Consider the following 22,998-nt stretch of genomic DNA (forward strand, 5'->3'; position numbering starts at 1 on the left):
TGCTACAATTGCCTCAAAGCCTTTTAGGAGCGTTTTTCTGCTGCTAATTAGCTGTGAATGTTTTGTTTATTTGGTTTCTGACAGAGTCCCAGCAAGCAGAAGCAAAGGGGCTAGAAAGGAAGGGCCCTGACTGTATGGAGGTGACCTCCAGGCTTGTCCACAGTTGTAGTTTCCATGGGAGAAGCTTCTTGGGAGGGAGGATGCCTCCATTTACAGATAGTTCCGTAAACTAGAATATTCCCTTTACTCTCTTAGGTAACTTTTTATTTTTTAAGGTAAAAGCCACAGCATTATAGAGAAGATTCCTCTATTTTCTCAGACACTACTCCTGGGCAATCTATGAATCCTGATGGGGGTAGGGCTATGCGTGCTGGAAATTTCTTACAATAATTCTTAGTTTAACTGTGTTTACATAAGATGAGCTTGGTAGTGAGAAAAGATGGGGCTGGGACTTAACAATGGGAAAAATTTACAACTGTGGGCAGTGCACACATAAAGGAGTTTTATGTTTTATAAATTATGTAACTGAGAAATGTAATATAGCAGGTAGAGAGAAATTTGGTGAATTCCCTCAGAATCAAACAAACTATCAAGCAAATAAATTCTCAGTGCCTAAGACCTTTTTCATCTTAGAAAGTATAGAGAACAACAACAACAAAAAGGCAGTGTAGAGAACGATGAATAAACCATAATTTAGACTGGTAATTACTTAGAATATTTGGCACTTCCTGAATTTATATGTGAGAAATCAAATGGTACTACCAACCTAAATTTTTATGGGCCCAAATATATGACTCCAACAAAGACAGGCAATGACAAAAATTAACTAAGTTATAAGGGTTAAACTGGAAATATGCACATAGTATATTTCGTCAATTGTTTGCTACTTTCATGGTTATGAATATGTTTCAGAATATATATGATAAATCAAAAAATATCCAAAAAGGGCATTTTGGAGGCTAGAAAAATTTCTGGGTATTATAGGCTGAAATTAGCTAACACAGATGACTGGCTTAGTCATATTCCAAGAGAATGTGTATTCCCTTCGAAACTACCATGAGAAGAGAAACAGGCTGGTAAGACACAAGTGTCACTAGGGCTAAACTTTCAATGTTAAAATTAAATTCTAAGCTCCAAGCATACGGTGCCTCTCTTGATACAGTCCCAGTTCTCTATTATATTCAAATTCATATTCCATGTCTTCTGTTGAGCATTCTACTTGCTTTCTGTACTAAGACACATTTTCTCAAGTTTCCCCAACTTCTCTGCATATAGTCATGCATGTTACTCTTCTCTAATGTTCTCTCCTCACTCTATGCACACATTAACCTTCCTTCTCGTCAATTTACAAACACTCCACATTTTTTACCTTGGTTTTTCATTTGACTTTTTACTTTTCTGCATATGTGGGTGCGTGAATGATATGAGGCATACATTTTGCTAAACACAGTTATGCCCATACGCCTTTCCTTGGATATTTTCCAATCTGGGAAGTGTCTGACATTAATTTAACATTATCAAATACTTTATATGTGTCAAGTATAATAGGTTTTAGTTCTCTTGTCTCATTCTTCTAATATACCAATTATTGTAATTTTCCCATTATCTAGAACTGTCATTTTCCAACTCCTACTGGATAACCATTTATGTGTAAGAAGTACAATAAAGGAATGGGTATTCACAGGAAGAAGTTGGAGACGAAGAGCTGTTGATATGACAAGGACAAAATTTGAGTACAGACCTGACTAGTGTAAAGGCCACTTGCTGGAAGTCTCTGAATCTCCCACTTTTAGTTTGGACCCTTCTTCATATCCAAATAGCTACATACTTACGCAGAATACTTGCAGATCAGTTTTAATGAATTTCGTAAAATTCAAGGGATTCACACACAGAAGTAAAATTCTCTTAACGGACATCTGCTTAACGAACTTACCGCATGCCTATAGGAGCTAGATGTGTTAGCTCTTAAATCTGTCAGTGATAATTGTTATGTAATTATATGATTCAATTTAAATACTATATTAAAAAATGAAACGTGAATAGAAAAAAAAGAGTTGTTTCTATGAAAACCAAGTGGATGCTTCGGAAAGCTCAATGAAAGAGTTGCTAAAAATGCTGTTAACTAGATATAAGTTAGTCAATTATGAAAGACCAGGGGAAATCATAAAACTCTGTAAGGATTATACAATTACATTGTTTGGCAAGAGTCTCATTTAACTCTTCTTTAAGAAATCAACTGGAAGTTTGTCCTTAGAGAAACCAAAATTATAGAGACAGTATATGCAAGAAAAAATAAAACGATGGCCCTGTATCACAAGAGTGGTCAATAACTAAATAAATGTAAATAAAGTACATGCTTAAAATGTTTGAGGTCATATGCATCATTTTGTATACTTAGAGCTCTATTAGGGCTCTTTTTTGGCCACTGTACCAATGACCAGTTTACATTGCTTCAGGTAAGGAGGGCTTCTTCTAAATTTCACAAATATCTTATTGAAGACCTCATAGAAGTATCACATCAGAACTTCAGCGTCGTGAAGAAGGCGTATGTACTCACATTACACAATTTTATGATGATAGATTAATACAGAGTTACAGTAGACTGAAGAAAAAAAAGAAAAAAAAGCAGACACAAATCTAATCCTAACAGCAACTATTCAGTATTGCTTTGCTGATGCTTTCTATGTTGACCAATCTGTAATACTTTCACTTTTACAGCTTGTATCAGTCTACTATATACATTATTTTGTTAGTGAACATGAAAAAACAAATCTTATATCCTCAAAACAGAATTAAAATACCAAGTATTTGTTTAAAAAAAAAGGAACATTGTCTTATTTTTCTTCTTGGAATGAAATTATCAGAAAGAAATAATTAGAACAAAATTTAAAAGTCAGATTTACAAAGGTTTTAAAAACCTAATGCTTAGTGTCTCAAAACTGAAAGCAACAGGTACAACCAAGTAAGTAAAAACTTTAAAACTCATACTGATCCAACAGTTTAAGAAAGCAGAGTTTCTAAAGAGACTAAATATTTTTTGTAAAATTTCTAATTTTTGTAACTTTTAAAAAATTTATGGCAAGGCAACATAATCTGTTAGTTCCAGACTCTGCAGGCAGATAATTTAAAATAACACCTTATAAATCTAAGCCATCTTAATATATCGGTTCTAGTTTTGCAAACTGCTCTGCATACTAACCTGGATTTATGGTAATTTTACCAAATAAACATTGTTTCAAATGACTTGGCTTACAATTACAAAGAAGTGTTTCAGACTGACATTTTATGTGATACTCAATTTACTCTGCCTCATGACTATAAAATGCATCTACACTCTGGTTTGCCTGTTGCAGATTCTAAAGCAAAACAAAACAAAACAAAACAAAACAAAACAAAACAAAACGTCACTCTTAAAAAACATAAGAAAATACATGTCCTAAAATATTTTTTGGTTACATCTTCTCACATATACTGGTATGACAAATATACTTTACCTCTCTCTCTTATTAAGACTTACATACACAGCATACAAGGATTGTGGGTTTTTATGCAAATAAACAAGATAATATGCTAAATAACTTATAAACAAAAGCTTTTAAATTACCAAAATACTCCAATTTTCTCTATTAACTATAAACAAAATACATGATTCTGCAAGCAATAACTATTAAGATGAACTATTTTGATGGAAGAATTGGTAAATAATTTTTGAACGACCACAAAGAAACACACTAGTGATTTTTATTTCATTTTCCCTTCTAACATAAAATTTTTGTTTTAAGAGGAAAAAAGGATAAAATGCAGAAGTTGGAGTCATTCATTTCCTTAAATGATTAGGAAAAACACCTCTGCTATGTGAAAAGAAGCGGGTAGAACTGGGTGGGAATCATCTGGCTCTCTTATTTTTTCTAAACATTTATTTTCTGAAATGAAACATTTCCTACCCAAAATTACAACTTAAAAGAACGTCGAAATTTTACACCCAAACTATTACATATACTTTTAAATGTTATGTTTATGTGTTCGGAATTTTCTAACCAGATGTAATAATTAAAATTAGCAAAGCAATAATTTAATAAAATATGCTTTGGTATGCTGAATTTTTTTTAAAAAAATGCGAGAAATTGCCATAGAAATTATATATACCCACATTCTATTGTTTGATCGAGACCTACTAGCAACAGAAACTGATTGCCAATGTAAGACAAAATATCTCACTCCTCTTAAAGTTGCAAATCAAATGGAAAGCAATATATATTTTTGCATAATTATGCAAATGTCCATGCGTTCCCCCCCCCCCCCCCCCCACTGTGTACTTAAATGCTGTTAAAATAACAGGTGACAGGCTATTTGAGTCCTGTTCTTTTTTTCTGGATACACCTTAAATGATTACAGTGACTTAAATTTTTATTGCTCTTATACCTAATGATTGTATTTTTTTTTCTTTTTCTATGTCTTAGAATTCTAAGTTGTTCTAAAAGCAATGCAAGAGACAGTTATAGGGATAAACACCTAAATAAGTTTAGAACTATTCTAAATAGGTTTATACTTATATCAATTCAATCAGTATTATAAAACATCCATTGTCTATCAGTACTCGGATAGCAGACATGGGCATAAATTATTTCATGAATAATTAAAGTGAAAGCATCTAATATTATATGAAAGAGGTACACTCTACCTGGATGAGATGAGGCAATGCTTTTAGTGTAAGGCAAAACCAAATTCCCAGCTTGCATGGAAGCAAATCATGCCACTGTGGTTTCATCACTAATCTGAAAGGGAAAAAACCAAAAACAGAAACAAAGAAGTAAAATATAGAAAGTTGGGAAACAAATAGTTCTATAAAGATCATGAATTCTATTATGAATGGCTATTTCAACAAAAGTACGAAGAAATTTTTCAATGAAATATTTATGACAGTTATCACTACATTTGATGTATTCTATCATGAAATACATTAGTTACAACAAGTGCAATATGCATAGCAACTAAGAAAAGCTAGGCTAAGATTTTGGGGAAGGAGACTCCCAAACAAGTTATAAAGAAACAAAAGCTCTCTTTCTTTCTAACCTGGACTTTTTGTCAGTTCTGTAAAATGAATTCTTAAACCTTATGATTACTTGAGCTATAAAAGACTAAGCACCATCAGAGTGTTCCCAAGTGCTGACAAGCAGATATGAAGACTGTAGCATAAACAAACCAATACATAAAAATTAATGTCATTTGCAGTTCACTGAAGCATTACTCACTGATGTCATCAGAACAGAAGACAGGCAGAATCGTCTCTGATCTCCATCTCACATTGATCCAGTTCCTGCCCTGCTGTGTGAACTATTTAAACCCTTTATTTCTTTTTATGAATCGATACTAGAAACGGTATCTTTTTGAGTGTACCGCATATCACTGCCTTTCTGCATACTGTCACTTTTGAGCTAAACATTAAAGTGACAGGCTCTTCTAGGAATACTTCATTTCTAAAGTGCGGTATAAAAATTTCAAATGACAAACATTTGGGGGTTTGATTACTTAAATATATGTTTACACTTTACAAGGGGAAAAAACCTGTAGAACTTTTGCCTAAGATCAGGATGTGTTCTCATAAACTATGGCACATTACTAATCTTTTATAAACCTACTACAGATGTAAATGTTAGCAAATCTGAAATGACTATTCATATGAAGTTGGATCATATTAAAGACGCTTTAAAACAGTTTCAAATTACACAATATTTTTATATGCACCCACCTTTCATTTTTTTCGGAGGCACCAAGTTTTGACACGTCCACACTCTTGCTGCCTGTCTTTTTTTTCTTTTCTCTCTTTTTTCTACTAAGCAGTTCATCCTTAATGTGGAAAGAATTATGGTTACAGGTTATCATTAACACATACTCTTCAAATGTTATCAAGAGTCTTCTGTGAAGGGTAAACATTACAGAAGAACATTTATGCAAATGTATGTAGGGTCCAACATGATTAAGTAAAATCATCAATCTTTAACAATAACTGTTGCCATGGCATCCAGTCCTTAAACACACATGAAGTTCAGCACTGTCAGTCATGTGCATCTCCATAGCAATCAAAGTTTTCTAAGAAGAGAAAGCATTCAACTTACTTTTTCTCATTCATCCAACTTTAATAATGTCACTTCAAAAAGAATGAGTAAACAGATGCTAATTTATGAATACTGATAAATATGTTTGATTATCTTTAGCACATAAAAAAAATCTGAGCAGAATAAACTATGTAATGGTATGTTAAAAGAAGTGTAATTTTTTAACCAACTGATCTCTGAAATTATAAAATTATACTCATTTCAAGTCTTATATTTAGTTAAAACCTTTTAAAGTAAAATTCTTTACATAAAAGGCTATGACACAAAAATTTCTAAAATCATTTTTACATAAAAAATATTTGTTTGGAAGGTGACAATTAAGAAAACATGGCTCTCCCTGCTAATTTTCAGCTAGATATTTGGACCTTCACAAAATTTTATGACAAATTCAAATGCCACATTTTTTTTATTAAAAAAGAAAAAAAAACAACCCTTCTTTTATGTCACAGGTTCTTCTTGACTTAGAAGCACATCGAACACCAGCTATGGAGTACAAAACTATTAGGATAAGGAGTACATATAGAAAAATCGAAATTTTTATCTGTTGAAAAATAAAATGTCTGAAATTCCAGATAAAATTAAGGAGGCTAGATCATTTGATTTATTACCAATACTTACCAGTTGTTTTTCCAGGTAGATTGACCAAACCACAGCGTAATGACCCACTGTGAGAATAATGAACAAAAGTAATGCCAGCTCAGCATTGCTCATTTTTCTCACCCGCCTGTAGTAGAATACAGGCTGTCGCCAATCTGGAAGTCCATTGATCAGAATATCATCATACCTACAGTGGCAAATATAATAGTTTTTCATGGGGAGTTTAAAATAAAAATAAAAAAAAACTATTCATACCCATATTTAAAAAGAGGCAAGAGAAAAAGAATTTCTCCAAAATATATAACATTTGTGTAGATTAGCAGCATTACAATGGCCTATAAATTCAAACCTCTGTGTGTAGTACAATCACAATCTTCAAAAAGATACACAGTCATACACTGTGGATACCGGACCTTGTATTTAACAGCGATGTGACTTCTGGAATGACATCTAAACTAAAGGAGCCATATAGTCTACCTCTCCATCAGTCTGCAGTAAAGACCCCACCATAGAAGCCAGCAACAAAGGGAACGATCTCAATGGAATAAAAATCAAGATAAGAGCTCTATTTGTTACCATGAATTATATATTAATTGAGCCAAATTCAGGATAAATCTTCTAGCCAGTGCTATTATTTCCAACCCTGCACTATGTAGTTCAAGGTTGAAAAATTCATATATAATATTTCATCAAAGCTCCTTCGTGATTAAAAGCCTGTAAGACAAGCATCTTTTGATTTTGTATTGCTCAAATTCCTTTAAAGAATAACAAGTTTCCATAGTAGAAAGAGATGGGAAACAACCAGTGTTTATGTTAGATTTCTCAGTAAAACTGTTTATTTGTAAACATTTAAGTGGCAATTTCCTCATTTTTGGCTTTGCTAGAGGGACAGAACACAACGGATAAAAGCTCTCCTAGTAATGCATTTTAAATCAGCTTTCTTTAGAATAAAATTTTAACTGAATTTCAATTTACCTGTCAGACCATTATTAAGACAAATATTTTTAAGGTTAAAAATCAGGAGTAACATTTATGATTGTAAAACTCAAAATGGTCACACACAAACACTGTATGTTCAAAACACACAACCTGTTAATCTTAATTGAACACAACTCATTAAAAATTCTAATCACACTATTTCTGGAATTAAATCTTCACTGAAAGGCCTAATTTGGTGCAACACATTGACCAAAATATTTTAATTAAAAATATTCTGAGTTAGTCGCAGGCCTAATTACAGGAATAGAAATAGGGCCTATATTGTCAGGCAGGTCAGTAGAACTCAGTAGTAGGTTTTTCTCAAGTAAATTGACCGATCTAGGAATAATAGCGCAGCTGCTAAACTGCCAGTCTTGACATGTAAATCAATTTAAATGCAACAACTGCAGTAGCTACTTTGATAGTTATTAAATTGATACCTTGGAGATATGCTGGAAAAAAAAAATAAAGCAGAGGATTTATTATAGGCACCTTCTTTTTTCAGTAGGAAAATATTGGTTACAAATTCAAAATATATTTTATTAGCAAGACTGGAAAATCTGACATTTAGATCAACTGAGATTATTAATAATAATGGCAGATCAGAATAACTAATGTTCAAAGCAAAAGACATCAGTACTAACCTCTTAAAAGGCAAACTGTGTAGTATACAAGAGTGTACAAATTAAAATATGGTTGTGTAGTGGCTAGACCAGACAAAATCTGATGTTAACTATTCTTTTTAAATATTTATAGCAGTTCTTGAACACTAACATCAAGATATAATAACATGATTGAATCAAAAGCTATCATTCCTGTCCTCAGAAGTTTGTTTAAATCCATCTTTGTAAAAATGGACTCATTTTAAATTAGAAATGGATTGGCAAAAAGGTTTCAAGATTACAACGTTTGAATGAAGGCCAATGAATGTTAAATCCTGCATGTATTCCAAATCTACATTCTACTTCAGATTTGTTCAGGGAAAAGGAGGTGAATATAGAAACCACTGTTTTCAGCTAATCTCTCCCATGAAATAACTTCATGTAGAAAGTGGTTATTGATAAAGAACATCTAAGGAAGTGGCGACGATTCCCTAAGAGCATTACTAAGTATTGAATTTGTTTTAAATCTACACTGTATTGTAAGAAAACATAACTAAACTCATAGCTATGAATCTCATATCACACATTTTATCACCATCATTGTTGAAGTGCTATGCATCTAGTAATAGCTAACTCTTTTCTACCCTCACATACAAGTTGTATTTAGTGTACAGCCAAATTCAAGACAGCAAAACCGCATGCACTGAACACATTAAACAGAACCAGATATTTACTAAGCTATGTCTGCCACTCTAAACAACAGTCTCCAAGGATTAAGCTTAGAATCAATGCTCTATTGATTTTACTATCAATGAACATTATGGCTCACACGACTGGCCATTTTAAGGGAAGATAGCTTCTATTATAGTTCACTTTTTTAGAATATACGCTGTTAAAAGATAAATCACCACTTTCCTGAAACACCGAAAAATAGAGATATTTTGTACAATACACAGGGACTATATTCATAGTCATTTAAGAAAAAATGTGTTGGCAACACATAAAATTTAAGGCATCACTATGTTATGCTGTTTCTGTATTTAACACATAACACTGTTAAAATGTTCTGTAATTCAGTTCATGCAAACCACTCTCAATAATTTGTTAAAACCAGATTAAGAATGCGCACATGTATGAATATGTTATAAGAGAAAACAAAAGTAAATCTGTGTGATGAAAATATCACTAATGCAAAAAATGGTATGGAATTATTAAGGCCATTATCTTGGAAGTTAAAATACTGATTAATCAGTTCCACATTCAACATATGGCCTAAAATATGTTTACTTTGATTTTCTTAAAATGTACATGATAAATATAAAATAACGGTTACATAACCATTAGTGAGTTTCACTCTATCACCTCAATTTCTCAAATATTATTTAGCCTAATACAAACATCAGAAAGCAAATAGATCTAAAAAGGTTTAAATTACCAATGGAAAAAAATTTATATAAATATAAAATATTTGCATATTTTGAAATATAAAATAGCAACTATGAAACTAAAATAGAAAACATACCTATTTTGAAAACAAGTACTTAAATAATTCTAGCATTTGCCTAAACTGTAAATTTCCCATCATACAAAGTGAATTTTTAGTTTAAAACACTAATAACCACATGCACTTGGGTCCCATTTTGAACCTTTGAATAAAAATTAATTACACAAAGATCATAAACAAGAAACACATCTAAATTAATCAATCATCCTCTCCTTTATAAAATGTATATATATATGCCAAAACTTGTGGTACACAGCATTTCATGTATTGCATATAATAGGTATCTTATATCTCCTAATTAGAGAAGGTACTAAGATTTCTTATTCTCAAGTTAATGTTTACTTTTCTTCAAACACACCTGCAATCAAATTTAGAATAACGATGTAATGGATTTGTAAATGTTTATCATATTAAGGCTGAGATAACTATACTTTTCACTGAATTTGAAATAAAACATGATTTTATTTAGTAAGCTAAAAAAATACATTCAACTTTTACAAATATAGTACTGTAAAACAGACCGAAAAAACTAAAACAAATTTAAAGTTGTACAACTGGGTTAGCAAAATACCGCTGGTTACAAATTTAGAATATATTTTAAACAAAAGTAATATACTGATATTACAAAGCATAATCTAGTGTTTACATGTAATGATTGGTATCTACTCAGGACTTCATTTCCTCTAACACTCAGGATACTTGTATAGAAATTTATGTCAGAATATAGCTGAGCTGCTATTCCCCAAAATAACCAAGTTACCTCTGGAGTTTAGAAAAGGCTGCTATGCTAAGCTTCCTTCCACTAACCAGGCAGACTTGTTATTTTCATAATGTAGTCTATGTTTTGGGGAGGAAAAAAAAAGGCTTGAAAGTTTATTCAGAATCTCACTCCCAGGAATCTATTCAAGAGGAATAAAAAAAAAAAAATTGTTCACACAAAGATTTGTATGTGAATATTCATAGTAGCATTGTTCATCACAGCTGAAAAGTGGGAACAACCTAAATGTCTATCAGTTGGTGAATGGATAGACAAAAGTGGTATATGACATGGAATATTATTCAGCAACGAAAAAGAATGAACTACTGGTATATGCTACAATATGGATGTACCTCAAAAAGATTATGATAGAAGCCAGACGCAAAAGCGTACACATTACTTGATTTCATTAATACGAAAGGCCCAGAAATGTCAAATTTACAAACACTGAAAGGAGATCAGTGATCACTTGGATCTGGGATCAGAGTGGTGACTGCCTGCAAACGGGCTTGAGGGAATGTTTTGAGGTGATGGAAATGTTCTAAAGCTGGATTGTGGTGATTTGCACAACTGTGTAAATTTACTAAATAAAAATCATTATCTTGTACACTTAAATCTGTGACTTCTATGGTATGCAAATTATACCCAAATAAGGCTGTTTAAAAATAAAATCTGTCTTTTACTTAAAAAGAAAAAAAGAAAAAGGTTATCCAGTTTATTTTATCTGCTTCCGTTGCTATTCTCTTTCCTACCAAAATTTAAAGCACGCACTTGATTTACGTGAAAGCACAATTACCTGTAAGGGGAATAAATAGGGAAACACATATGACAACTTTCCAAATTGCAAATTCCTGGGAGGTTACACATTTAAAAGTACTTATTTAATGAATATTTATAATAAATAATTGTGATACCAAAGAGTATTTTTCAATACCAGTATAAGGCAATCTTCTTTTGGAAGATAAAAATGACTACCGGGGTTTTTTTCCTAAAGGAATTAGAAACATCAGGTAATTGTCTGTAGAGGTGCATTTCTCATATACGTTTAAATACACATAGGTCACCTGGCCTCAGGCACAAGCTTTAGAGAAGTGATTCTCAGCTTGATTAGTTAAGACTTTTGCCTCAAGGAAAACCAGTTACCAAAGAGTTACTTGTGCCTCAGGGGGTATAAATACTACAGCTGTTTGTGTAACTGTCAGATCCATTTTTTCAACTAACATTGAAAAAAAATTGCAAAGAGAAGAAATCCTAAAAAGAAAATGTTAGAGGAGTATACATTAATGAAGAAACATTTTATACATAAGAAGTGATTTGTTCTGTAAAGATATAAATGATTTTTCACCAACAGAAAGAAATTGTTACAAAGTTTACTGACCTTTAAGATAACAACAAACAAAAAGACAAAATCTAATGCCAAAGATGTAGGGAGACTAAATAAAGCTATCTTTACAGACACATTCTTGATGTGTGAAATAAAACTAGGGGCTCAGTGAGAGAAACCAACTAGAAAATATGCACAGAATGACCAACACTTCTTTCAACACACTTCTAGGACTCTTTCAACACTATGGATTATCTCAAACCAGAGGAATGTCTGCTATGGTATCTGGACCAATGCCAGCCCTTGTTATAAAGCAAAGAACACTTACAGAGAATATCCTGAGTTCTTGCTTTGCAATCTGACAAACTGAGGTATTCAAATTAAAGAGTTAAGATGAGAACCAAGAGTAGTAGCTAACGTTTTAGGACACAGAATAATTCCAGATAATACACTTGAAGAATTTTTTTTTGAAGAAATGGCTAGTCTAGACTAGCCTAGAATAGAACATATCAGTCTGTTTCATATACTGTAAGTATTTTGTGGAATTTTTGCTTCCGGTATGTGAACGTGTATGTGTGTTCTGAGGCATGATGCCAAATATACTTTTTTTTTTTTTTTTTCCTGCCAAATATACTTCTTACTGTGGGTCTGACTTAAGAAACTCTGAAGCCCAATGCAATAGTGTCTATACATTCCACACATTCTGAAGGAGCAGAGGAAAGGGGCCTCTCTGCAATCTCCTCCTGTCACTGGCACTATAAACCACTGCATAAATATATTACTACTCTTCCTCTTCCGAACAGGGCACAGAGAAGTCTCGAAGTGAGGGCGCTGCCTCCACTACGAAGCTTAACCCTAAATGCAGAATCGCCGGAGCAGAGTAAGAGAAGGGAAAAAGGCAAAAGAAATAGGAAAAAGAAGCAAACGTTTTTCTTCCACACCTATTTTCTACAGACTTATACATGTCTGTTCTCTCACAAATATCAGGGTTTATTTTGAGAGTGAGGAAATATCAAGAATTTGTGATAATGCGAATATCACTGACAACCTAATTCCAAAACATTCAAGGAATAAGAAAAATAAAAAGACCACCAAGCATAGATAGGAGTTATTACTGATATATCAAAAATGACTGGGCATTTGTTTGAAGTCGAGTGGTATTTGTATTTCCCAAAGCATAGACACTCACGTTAAAAATCATATCTAACGGAGCCACGACTTGCTAATGTTACGACTCACGATCCTGAAGTCTATGAGTACGGAATCAACCTAGTGAATATTCTGAATATAAATAAACTCTGCTCTAAACATAGGAAGAAACAAAAATAAAACACTAACTTATAATGTTTAGTGAGACAATTCTTTCCTTTATAAACTGAGACATCAAACTACAACATCTTAATTCAAAAGCAGAAATGAACACTCACCTCTGCCTTCGTTCATCATCCTTCAAAACTTCATAAATGGCCACCAACTAAAATAAAAGCATCACTTTAAAACAAAAATACTCTCAACTATAAGAAATCACTTAGGAAGGTGAACACATTATAATGCACAAGGAGAAAACCCTGGGTGCTCATATATACAATGAACAGCCACAATTTTAATTATATGTAACATTTTATGTTTTTAGTAGGATCTTCAGAGGTTAAAATATGCTTGATGCCAAAATAAATCTTTGTGAAAGATCCAAAAGTAATTATTAAAATGTGCTTTTTAAAAACAAAAGCTATAATTTAGACAAGAAAATTATGACAGTTATGATCCTCCAAGAATTTAGAGTTCTAATATAAAAAAATATTGGTGGTATTTTGTAAAAAAATGAATAAACATGGTATTATATTCCTAAACTACAACCTCATTTTCAAATAGAAATGTTCTACATATAAGTTACTATTTCCACTAGAGAACATTTATTTATAAATCTGTTACAAAATATATTAATAGCACACTTCACTTACTTGTCTAAACTGAGTTTCTGCATTTTCATCTTTATTCTTGTCTGGATGCAAAGTCAGTGAAAGCTTACGATATGCTTTTCTAATGTCTGCAGATGAAGCACCCTGGAAGTGGTGGGGGAGGGGAAAAACACAAAGCAAACGTTGTCAGAAAAAGAAATTCCCAGAACCTTGTTAAGATCTGAGAAGACAGCCAACCAAGTGCAGGACCCCAGGCAATGTAATTTGAGCAATCAGTCTAACAACCAGGCTATGCAACTGGCCTGACCCACATGACTGAACAATTATTCAATCTAATTTGGCTCTCCTCTTAACTTTTCATTACCATACAGTCATTTAAAGAAGACAGTATTTGGCAAAACTTTTCAAACACTTGCCTTCCTAAAATTAACCAATAAATCTTTTTCAGTAATTAAGAGATCAAAAAGAAACAAATTAAAAATTAATACATCCATGTGCCTTCAAAGAAGGTCTTTATTTATTTGAGAATCTTAAAGCCAATTTCTGAATCCCAGGCTTACCATATGTGGTTTCTTCATTGTTATTTATATTGAATTTACCATCGAGCCACAACCTATGGAATCTCAATTTCACATGTCAAAAGTATGCCTATTTGAAAGCAGTTACATTTGCATTTATCCAAAATAACTATAATTAAATGTAGTTGTGTATATTATACTTAACATTTTTTTAGTGTTTCCTGGGTGTTTTCAGTGGGGTCCAGTTTCCAGTCTAGTTTGCAAAAATAAATTTGCCCACTATTTATATACAATTTAGACATATTTAAAAGGTCACAATAGTTCAGTAAGGGTATGCAGGATTCAGCAGATGTTAAAATTACATTTTATGTAATCCTGTGTGTACAGATAAACTCGGCAAACATGATTTCACATAGCCAGCATAAAATATATGACAATAACAATGAACACAATGTCAAATTGGGTTTAAAACTTGATCTCCACCTAGGTCAAAATGATTCTATTAACTAGCATATTCATAGTAGTACAAAATGATAATAGAGTTGTTTATTAAATTTATTTTGTTCTATAGTTGAAAATTTGTCCAATTCTTAAAACTACTGTCCTAAAAAAGTCCAAATGACTCAAAATCCAAAACAAAACACACAAAAAAATCTGTGTACCTGGGACTAAATAGCTGTTAAAGAAACAGAGCTGGAGAGAGGCAAAGTGAGAATTTGTAAAGCTTTTCTTTATGAACCACTATTTTCACTATCAATTTTCTGGGGCTTACTGCTCCTGGGTGTCACTCTAGTTAACAATTTTAGCTTAGGTGTGAATATTCTTGTGACTTATAGAGGACTGCGAAGATACAAAGTTAGCAGAGTAAGTTTTGCTAGTCATACAGTTAAAATTTCATTCTAGTTTGCTAAACAGAATGATGTGTTCCTTATACTTAATAGGTAACATGCAATAGAAGAGGATGATTATTTACTGAAAATCTGTGATGGAGATTTTGTTGAGCAAAGAGGACAAATGTCTTTCAGTAACTGTTCTCTAGCTGGGACTTTAATTTTGGATTTTATTAAATTGGGACTATATCATAGAACAACTCCAAAAGTAGATTTCTTACAAAATAAAACATGTATTTTCTTGTGTCACAAAATTAGTTCAGGCTCATTATGAAACACCTCTGCCATATTTAAAAATAAAAATAACTAATAGTCACCTAAGGCATTTTCCTCCTTCTAGTCTTACCATGCTGATTCTAATTCTCCATTTTCCTGCCACAATATGTGCCCTAAATATAAATGTAGCCAGATGGCTCTCCTATTTCAAACCCTTCAGTAACTCCCAAGTGCCTTCATCATCTGTCTTTTCCAATCTTTTTAGCTTTATCTCCCACTATCATGGCCCATCCTCCTGGTCCCCCAGATCATTACACATTAGGATGCCGTTCCCTAACCTCATGTTTTTGTTTTGCACCCAGCTGTAGATATAGACAGTTCTCTCCTGGCTAAGGAATGAGTATCTCAGGCTACCCACAAATATTGTCTGACTTTTTCCTCTTGAGAATCTGTCCAGTATGGTTATTTCACCAATTAGCTCCACCCTGCGTGCATAGAACTGAAAAATTTGAGGATTTCCCTGTCTAAAAGACATGCTCTAGATAAGCTTCACCTCAAACTAGCTTATGGATGTATTTAATTTCAGTAAATTACTTAATGAATCTTAACTTATTTCATCCTCAAAACAAAGCTACAGGGTAAGTATAGTTGTTGTTAGGCTAATTTTACTGATGAGAGAGGTTAAGTAACTTGCTCAAACTGATACTGCTGGTAAATAGATGAAAACAGAATTCAAACCTAAAAAATTGCCGCATCAGAATCAGAGATCCCTATATTAGCTCTTTAGATTCAGTTAGTAGATTTGGGTTGAGTCACTTTGTAAGAGGCTACAGCTTTGGGAAGTCAGTGAGAACAACTGTTAGATTCATACTGATCTGATAAACCATGTGGAAAACATCCCCATAACTACAGTGTGAATGTTCAACTGCAATTTTATTTTATTTAAAAACATTTTTTATGTTTATTTTTATTTCTGAAAGAGGGCGGGGGGTGGGGTGGGGGGACAGACAGACACATGCAGCACAAGTAGGGGAGGGGCAGACAGAGAGGGAGACAAAGTATCCAAAGCAGGCTCCAAGCTCTGAGCTGTCAGCACAGAGCCCAATGCGGGCCTTGAATCCACAGAATGAGAGATCATGACCTGAGCTAATGTCCGACGCTCAACCAACTGAGCCGCCCAGGTGGTCCTCAACTGCAATTTTAAAGGTAAAGACCCTGATATGTGTTAATTTTTCTAACATTTTACGTAGTATTTCTACTAGAGACCTGAATGTTAGAACATTCACCTCTTATACTCAGTAGATTAGCCTTTTATCTCTCTGGCTTGCAGAGAAAAGTTTTTGATAGGGCTGTGGGTGAACTGGCTATCTTTAACACTGTTGACATCAGTAGATCTACAGAGGTCAATTAGCAGAATTCTTTTCCTTCTAAATATGATATGGTTCCTTGGCAACTTGAACATGAATTACCTTAATGTTTGGATGACCTCTGTAAAGAAGGTACATATGAACATTCTTAAAATAAAACTATGGAAGTGATATGTTTGTCAAAATTGAAACAATGCTATGGGACATCAGCAAAAATGACAGAGTAGGGAACTGCAAGGGCCTGTCCCTGCACAGAAACAGCAAATAATCTGGCAAAAACGGTCAGAATCGACCCAATCTCAACTATGCAAACTACTTAAACAAGAAAAAGGCAGCTGATTCTCAGCGTCTTGAAGACACCAATCTGAGTTCTTGGTGTGGGTTCCCAAGTGCTGAAGGAAGCAAAGTGGTTCTTAAAGAACCATGGTTGTTTGTTTTGGTCTGCTTGTTGGTTCCCTGATGGATTGTGTAAAGGGCTTACCTTTATTTTACCAAACTCAGAACTCTTACAAGGCAAAGAGGCAATTAATTACCTAAGATACTTGTTAAAAACATAATGGCAAATTTATTAGCCAGTGCCAAAGGGGGCAAGGAATAGCAATTGGGCCATACAAAGACACATCAAAAAGCTTTGGAGGAAAGACTGATGAGATGCTTTGGAGAATATGGGCTTTGAAAAGCTCCCACATACTCCTTGGAAACCAGAAGACCATGTGCATGCCCAAGGTGGAGTACATACTCAGACCTGCAAAGGCTCTAAATTCTCACTTCTGACTGATCTTTAGCCTGGACACAAGCAGAAAGTGAAGGCTGCGAGAGTTGTAAACCTAGCTGAATGCTGAAGGCATGCCCCAACATACACACAGAAGCTACCCCTAGCAAAGTCTAAGTCCCGCCCCACATATTTGGCTTCGGGCCTTTAAGGAAATCTGCTGGATCATTAGCTGACCACTAAGCAAATCAAACAGAGATGTCAGTGGCTACACATAACATATACATGTCACAAAATTAGTTAAAAAAAGTCACTAGGCAAACAACAACCACAAGCAGCAAAAAACAGAAAAACAAACAAAAACCCTAGTGGGGTAAGAGAATCTGATTATATGTCTAGTATTCATTAAAAATCATAAAGCATGCAAAGAAAACAAAAAAGTATGGTGATAAAAGAAATTAATACAAATTATCCTTGAGGAAGCCCAGACATTGAACTTACTAGACAAAGACTTTAAGTCAACTATTTTTTAAAAAAAATTTTTTAATGTTTATTTATTTTTGAGAGAGAGACAGAGTGTGAGCAGGCGAGAGGTAGAAAGAGAGGGAGACACAGAATTGAAGCAGGCTCCAGGCTGTGAGCTGCCAGCACAGACAGCTGTTCAAGCCCAACGCAGGGCTTGAACTCATGAACTGTGAGATCATGACCTGAGCCGAAGTCAACACTTAACTGACTGAGCCACCCAGGCACCCCTAAGTCAATTATTTTAAATATCCTCAAACACATACAAAGAAGTAAAGTAATGTCTCACCACATTGAGAATTTCAACAAAGAGACAGAAATTTTGAAAAGGAGCCAAATAGAAATTGCAGACTTGAAAAATATAATAACTGAAAATAAAAATTCACTAGAGGGGCTCAAAAGCAGAGCTGAGCAGAAAGAATCTATGAACTTGAAGATAGGTCAAATTGAGATTACCCAATATGAGGAGCAGAAAGAAGAATGAAGAAAAATGAACACATAAAGAGTTCCAATAGGAAGTCCAATAGGAAGAGTCCAACAGGAAGAAGTCCAATAGGAAGAAGAGAGTCCAATAGGAAGAAGAGAGAAACGTATGGAAAAAAAAATATTTGAAGAAAAAATGCCTGAAAACAGCCAAAATTTGATGAAAGACATAAACATATGCATCCAAGAACTACAACAATCCTAAGTAGTATAACTCAGAGAGCCACACTTAGAAACATAAAAATCAAATTGTTAAAAGACAAAGTCCAAGGGAGAGAATCCTCACATTATTAACAGCTAATTTCTCATAAGAAACCATGGAGGCCAGAAAGTAGTAGAATGACATATTTGAAGTGCTAAGAAAAATTTTTATCCAAGAATTCTAAGTCCAGCAAACCTATCCCTCAAAAATGAAAGAGAAATGAATATTCCAATTACATAAAAACCGAGAATTTATTACTAATAGATTTGCTAAGGAAGAAATACCACAGGGAGCTCTTTAGGCTGAAAGGAAAAAAAAAAAAAATACTAGACAGTAACTCAAATCTATATGAAGAGATAAACACTGGTAAAGATAACATATAGATAAATATAGAAGTCAACATCTGTGTATTTTTGGTTAGTATTTCGATTTTTTTCTATACAACTTTAAGGACAACAACTAAAGCAATAATTATAAATCTATGTAAAATAAGACAATGATATAAATCTATGTCTATAGGCATACATGTATAAAGATGTAATCAGTGACAATAACTACATAAAGAAATAGGAATAGGCTTTGTAGGAGCCAAAGTTTTTATATGATTTAAACTAAATAGGTATTAATTCAAACTACATTGCTATAAATAAATGTTAACTGTAATCCCCACGGCAAACACAAAGAGATCAACAGTAAAATAAAAACTGGATCAAATGGTACACTAGAAAAAAAAAATCTAACATAAAAAAAGGCAGAAAAGGAGGAACTTAGGAAAAGAGAAGATGAAAAGCATATAGAAAACAAACAGCAAAGTGGCAAAAGTAAGTCCTTCCTTATCAGTAATTACTTTAAATGTAAATGGATTAAGCTCTCCAATTAAAAGGCAGAAACTTGCAAAATGGATTAAAAACAACCATGCTCCAACTATATGGGGCCTATAAGAAAACCATTTTAGAACCAAAGTGAAAATGTGTGGGTGGAAAATAATACTAAGTGCAAAGAGTAACCAAAAGAGAGCTGGGATGGCTATAGTAACACCATGCAAAACAGACACTAAGACAAAAATGGTTACAAGAGACAAAAAAGAACATTACATAATGAAAAAAGATGAATGTATCAAGACGCTATAACAATTATAAACATATATGCACCTAACAACAGAGCCCCAAAACATATAAAGCAACTACTTAACAGATTTAAAGGGAGAAATGGAGCATTTGTACAGTAATATTGGAAACTTCAATACCCCAGTTTCTCAATAATGTCCAGAGAAATAAGGCAGAACATTAGCAAGTAAACAGAAGACTTAAACAACAGTAAACCAACTGGTTGACCTACCTACCAGACATCCACAGAACATTCTACCTAACAATAGCAGAATACACATGAAACATTTCCATAATAGGCCAGATTTTAGGCCACAATGTAAGTCAAGATAAATTTTAAAATACTGAAATCATACAAAGTATCTTCTCTAACCACAATGACAGAAGGAAATCAATGACAGAAGGAAATTTGGAAAATTCACAAATGTGTGGAAATAACACACTCATGAACAACCAGTAAGTCAAAAAAAAACCCTCCAAAAACAACTTATATATGAATGACAAGTGCCATTATGTTATCTCTCTATAAGATAATTGTGTACATGTTACAAGAACACAGAAACAGTCTAGAAAACTGTGTTTTTTTAAAAAAAATTTTTTTAATGTTTATTCATTTTTGAGACAGAGAGAGGGACAGAGCATGAATGGGTGAAGGTCAGAGCGAGAGGGAGACACAGATTCTGAAACAGGCTCCAGGCTCTGAGCTGTCAGCACAGAGCCCGATGAGGGGCTCGAACTCACGGACTGCGAGATCATGACCTGAGCCGAAGTCGGATGCCCAACCGACTGAGCCACCCAGGTGCCCCTAGAAAACTGTGTTCTTGAAGAACAAAACTGAAAAACTCTAGAGAATCTTTTTCCAGGGATGTTTAGATTGTGAATGAAACAGGAAAGGTCATTAAATTTCGAGATCATATCATTTCCTTTTGGATTTACTCATTCTGGGAGGTTTTAATTCATTAACATTAATAGTTAATTATAAGTATTTTTCTAACTTAATATGACTAAGCATTAAGCAAGAAGTAACTTAAATCATGGTATTCAATTTGTATAAAGTAAAAAAAGGAATCACTATAAACATTAGAAAGCACTTTGATATAAATGAAAACAAAACTGCAACATACCAAAACTTAGGCTGCAGTAAAAGCAGTGCTCAGAAGGAATTTTACAGCTATAAACGATGATTAAAAAAATCTCAACCTAACCTTCCACCTTAAGGAAACAGAAAAAGAATATAAAACTAAACCCAAAGCAAATAGAAGAAAGGAAATAATAAAGATTAGAGCAGAGATTAGTGAAATAAAGAACAGAACAACAACAGAGAGACTCCATAAAACCAAATGTTGGTTCTCTGAAAACGTCAACAAAATTGATAAACCTGTATTTGAATGAGAGAGGGGATTCAAGTTATTAAAATCAGGACTAAAAGTGGGGACACATCACTGCCAATCTTACAGAAATAAAAACAATTGTAAGAAAATACTATGCATGAGGCACCTGGGTGGCTCAGTCCATTAAATATCCTGGGTTTCAGCTCTGGTCATGATCTCACCTCTGTGACAACAGCACAAAGCCTCCTTAGGATTCTCTCTCTCCCTGCTCACACCCACTGTCTCTCTCTCTCTCTCTCTCTCTCTCTCTCTCTCAAACATTTTTAAAAATTAAAAAAAGAATTTTAATGCTTTTATTTATTGAGAGGAGATAGAACGTGAGCAGGGGGTGGGGAAGAAAGAGAGGGAGACACAAAATCCAAAGCAGGTTCTAGGCTCTAAGCTGTCAGCACAGAGCCCTATGCGGGCTCAAACTCATGAACCATGAGATCATGACCGGAGCTGAAGTTGGATGCCCAAATGACTGAGCCACCCAGGCGCCCCTCAAAATAAACATTTTTTTAAAAAGAAAATACTATGCATAAATAATTGTTTGCCAAGCAATTAGAAAACTCAAACAAAATAGACAAATTCCTAGAAACACACAAATTGACTCGTGAAGAAACAGAAAAACTGGATATACTTATAACAATAAAGAAATTGATTAGTTTTAAAGACCCAAAACCAAAAAAGAAACCTCAACATCCAACAAAGCCCCAAACTGCAAAATCTGATGACTTCACTAGTGAATTCTAATATACATTTAAAGAAATCACCAGTCCTCTACAAACTCTTCCAAAACACAGAAGTGGAAGGAATGCTTTCTAACTCATTCTATGGGGCACCGATACTGAAAGCCAGACAAACACTACAAAAAAAGAAAACTATAGACCAATATCCCTTATGAATATTGACACAATTCCTCAACAAATTTCTAGTAATCCAAATTCAGCAGCATATAAAAAGAATTATATATCATGACCAGATGCTATTTATCCCATGAATGCAAGGGTGGATTCGATGTATGAAAAATTAACATTATATACCATATTATTAAAATGAGGGACTAAAATCACATCATTATCTCAATTGATGGGAAAAGTATATGGTAAAATATAATACCATTTGATAACAAAATAAATAAACTAGGACTAGAAGGGAACTTTCTCAAGTTGATAAAGGGCATATATGAAAAACCTACAGCTAACTTCATACTTAATGGTGAAAGTCTGAAAGTTTCCCCCCAAGATTAGTAATAAAACAGATGTCTGCTGTCACCACTTTTGTACTGGATGTCCTAGCCTGAGCAACTACTCAAGAAAACCAAACAAAAGGCATCCAAATTGGTATGGAAGAATTAATACCATCTCCATTCACAAATGATATGATTTTATATATAGAAAATCCTAAGGGGTGCCTGGGTGGCTCAGCTGGTTAAATTCCTGACTTCAGCTCAGATCATGATCTCATGGTTTGTGATTCAAGCCCTACATAAGGCTCTGTGGTGACAGTGCAGAGCCTGCCTGAGATTCTCACTCTTCCCTCTCTCCCTGCTCCTTCCCCACTCTCTCTCTCTGTCTCTCTCTCTCAAAAATAAATACATAACTTAAGACAAAAAGAAAAGAAAAGGAAAAGAAAAGAAAAGAAAGGAAAGGAAAGGAAAGGAAAAGAAAAGAAAAGAAAGAAAAAGAAAGAAAGAAAGAAAGAAAGAAAGAAAGAAAAAGAAAGAAAGAAAGAAAAAATTCTAAAGCATGGGGCACCTGGTTGGCTCAGTCAGAAGAGCATGTGACTCTTGATCTTGGGGTTGTGAGTTTG

General features: G+C 33.7%; 1 protein-coding gene across 1 annotated transcript in view; it reads right to left on the reverse strand.

The window, feature by feature from the left end:
* DNAJC1 (DnaJ heat shock protein family (Hsp40) member C1) overlaps positions 1-22,998 on the reverse strand; it is a 219,054-nt gene that overhangs the window by 132,136 nt on the left and 63,920 nt on the right. The window contains exons 2-6 of the mRNA XM_049626935.1: positions 13,840-13,941; positions 13,306-13,352; positions 6,735-6,900; positions 5,750-5,847; positions 4,682-4,775 (exon numbers count right to left, since the gene is read on the reverse strand). Coding sequence (XP_049482892.1) covers positions 4,682-4,775; positions 5,750-5,847; positions 6,735-6,900; positions 13,306-13,352; positions 13,840-13,941 — 507 coding nt within the window. The remainder of the gene's footprint in view (positions 1-4,681; positions 4,776-5,749; positions 5,848-6,734; positions 6,901-13,305; positions 13,353-13,839; positions 13,942-22,998) is intronic.

Source organism: Panthera uncia, chromosome B4, assembly GCF_023721935.1.
Source record: "Panthera uncia isolate 11264 chromosome B4, Puncia_PCG_1.0, whole genome shotgun sequence".
NCBI classification, from domain to species: domain Eukaryota; kingdom Metazoa; phylum Chordata; class Mammalia; order Carnivora; family Felidae; genus Panthera; species Panthera uncia.